Here is a 2,382-nt window from a genome sequence, read left to right as displayed (position 1 = left end):
TCTCTCTCTCTCTCTCTCTCTCTCTCTCTATCTATCTCACACACACACACACACACACACACACACACAATACAGGAGTTGATTTGTTCAACTAAAGGTGGTGCCCCAGCATAGGCACGGGAGTGGCTGTGTGGTATGACATTTGCTTCTGAATCATACAGTTCTTGGTTCAGCCCCTCTGTATGGCACTTTGGACAAGAGTTTTCTGCTATAGCCCTGAGTCACCCAAAGCTTTGAGAGTAGATATGCATTGTGTGTGTGTGTGTGCGCATGTGTGCATGCACCTGTGAATGTGTTTATCCACCACTACCACTTGACAACCGGCATTAGTTTGTTTACATCCCTGTAACTTATCAGTTTGGCAGAAAGAGACTGCTAGAACAAGTACCAGACTTAAAAAAAAAAGACTGGGGTCTATTTGTGAAAGTAAACCCTTCAAGTCTGTGCCCCAGCATGGCCGCAGTAAAATGACTGTAGCAGATAAAAGATAAGTAAACAGGCTTCTTTCAGTTTCTGTTTAACAAATCTTTTCACAAAGCTCTGATCTGCTCAGAGCTATAAGGGAAAATACTTGCTTAAAGTGTCCCACATTGGGATTGAACCACTCATGTGGTTGGAAAGCAAACTTCTTAACCATGAGCTCACATGTGCCCACATCTTCTTGGTAAAATATATATCTACCAGAGTAAATATATTAAATATTTTGGGACAAGAAAAACATGATCTAAAGCCATTTTTACTCCTATTTCTCTTTGCCCCATATCGTAAAATGATGCCAAAAAAAAAAAAAACATTATATTGTTGCTTTTTTATATGTTTGTTTCATTTACATGTTTTCTTTATCTTTCAGAGTCTCATCAAGAAATGCAACCAAAATATCAATGACCACAAAGATTATGACAGTAAATTAGCCTCTTGTGATAAATGGCTGCAGAAAATGCAACAAAAGCTTGACCTTGTAGCAGGTCCAAGTGGTTCGAAAGAAGACCTGGAGAGAAATTTGGAGAAAATTCAAGTAAATATTGAAGTATTATTTATTTCAAATGTAACAAATGTGTTTCCATTGAGATCAAGAAACAGGTTGTAAAAGTACAATGAAGAACTTTGATTTGAATAAATAGGCGCAGGTATGGTTGTGTGGTTAAGAAGCTCACTTTGTAACCATGTGATTACAGGTTCAGTCTCACATCATTGCATCTTGGGCAAGGGTATTTTTCTATACCACTGGGCTAACCATTGCCTTGTGAGTGAATTTAGTTGATGCAAAGTAAGGGATCTCTCATTTTCAGTTCCAGGATATCATCTTCCCTCCTTCTCACCAATCTCAGTGGCCCTTTAAAGGGTCATGGGAATTGCCTTCATTCCTGACTAAAAGATTAAAAAAAAATTAATGTAGTTAGCATTAGGAAGGACATCCAGCTGTAGAAACCATGCCAAAACAGACAGCAGAGTTTGGTACAGTCTTCTGACTTGCCAGTTCCTGACAAACTGTACAACCCATGCCAGCATGGAAAACGGATGTTAAATGAGGGTGATGATGATGATTTAATTTTTTTTTATGTTTTGGTATTACAATATTAAGTATGAAGAAAGGTATTATGACTTCCTCTCAGACTTTTCAGCTTACATTTAATCAATTATTCCTTTCTTTTGAAGTATCTTCTACAAGAACGCGAAGATGGTTTGCAAAAACTGAATGCCTTACTTGAAGCTGGAGAGAAACTGCTTCCCAATACTGGAACAGAAGGACGGGAAGTGATACGTCAGCAAAACCAAAGTAGGAAACAAAAATGGGAAACCCTTTTTGAGGATCTCTCTGGATGCCAACGTAAACTAGAACTAGCTCTCTTACAATGGGTTTCCTTTGAAGACCATAATTCCCAAATTGATCAATGGCTAAAGAATGTTGAGTCACAGATTGAAGGGAATATACCATTGATGTCAACCTTGGAAGAGAAAAAACTCCAACTCCAAACTTACAAAGTAATTTCCTTTTATTTATCTATAATTTGTTAATTTTCATTGCGGAAATGTTTTTTTTTGTTTTTTCATATCATAGTTTTTTATTGCTGAGAACCATTAATAAGAATGAATTAATATATACTTTAGTTTCCCAAAAATATATTTTGATCCAATAGAATGAGATTCCTGCTTTTGGAAAATAATTGTTTTATAACCTAATGTGAAGATCACATCACCTGGGACTTCAGGTTTTGTCTGGTTGAAGAAGCCAATAGTGAAAACTTGAAGTCAAAAATCGACTTGATCTTCACACTAAATTTGATTCTACTCTCAATACAGTCACACCATCAATAAATGCTCATTTGTTTTGCTTTAAAATAATAACATTGTTTTAACATTCACATGTCTATAATCAATAAA

The 2,382-nt window shown here is 36.3% G+C and overlaps 1 protein-coding gene across 10 annotated transcripts in view; it reads left to right on the top strand.

Annotated features, from left to right (window-relative positions):
* Window positions 1-2,382, top strand: part of LOC106881484 (nesprin-1) — an 811,219-nt gene that overhangs the window by 389,040 nt on the left and 419,797 nt on the right. For all 10 annotated transcript variants that reach the window (XM_052966929.1, XM_014931893.2, XM_014931887.2 and 7 more), the window contains 2 exons: window positions 851-1,015; window positions 1,657-1,983. In XM_052966929.1, the coding sequence (XP_052822889.1) occupies window positions 851-1,015; window positions 1,657-1,983 (492 nt within the window). The remainder of the gene's footprint in view (window positions 1-850; window positions 1,016-1,656; window positions 1,984-2,382) is intronic.

Source organism: Octopus bimaculoides, chromosome 4, assembly GCF_001194135.2.
Source record: "Octopus bimaculoides isolate UCB-OBI-ISO-001 chromosome 4, ASM119413v2, whole genome shotgun sequence".
Classification (NCBI taxonomy): Eukaryota; Metazoa; Mollusca; class Cephalopoda; order Octopoda; family Octopodidae; genus Octopus; species Octopus bimaculoides.
This window is presented reverse-complemented; position numbering and strand designations above follow the sequence as displayed.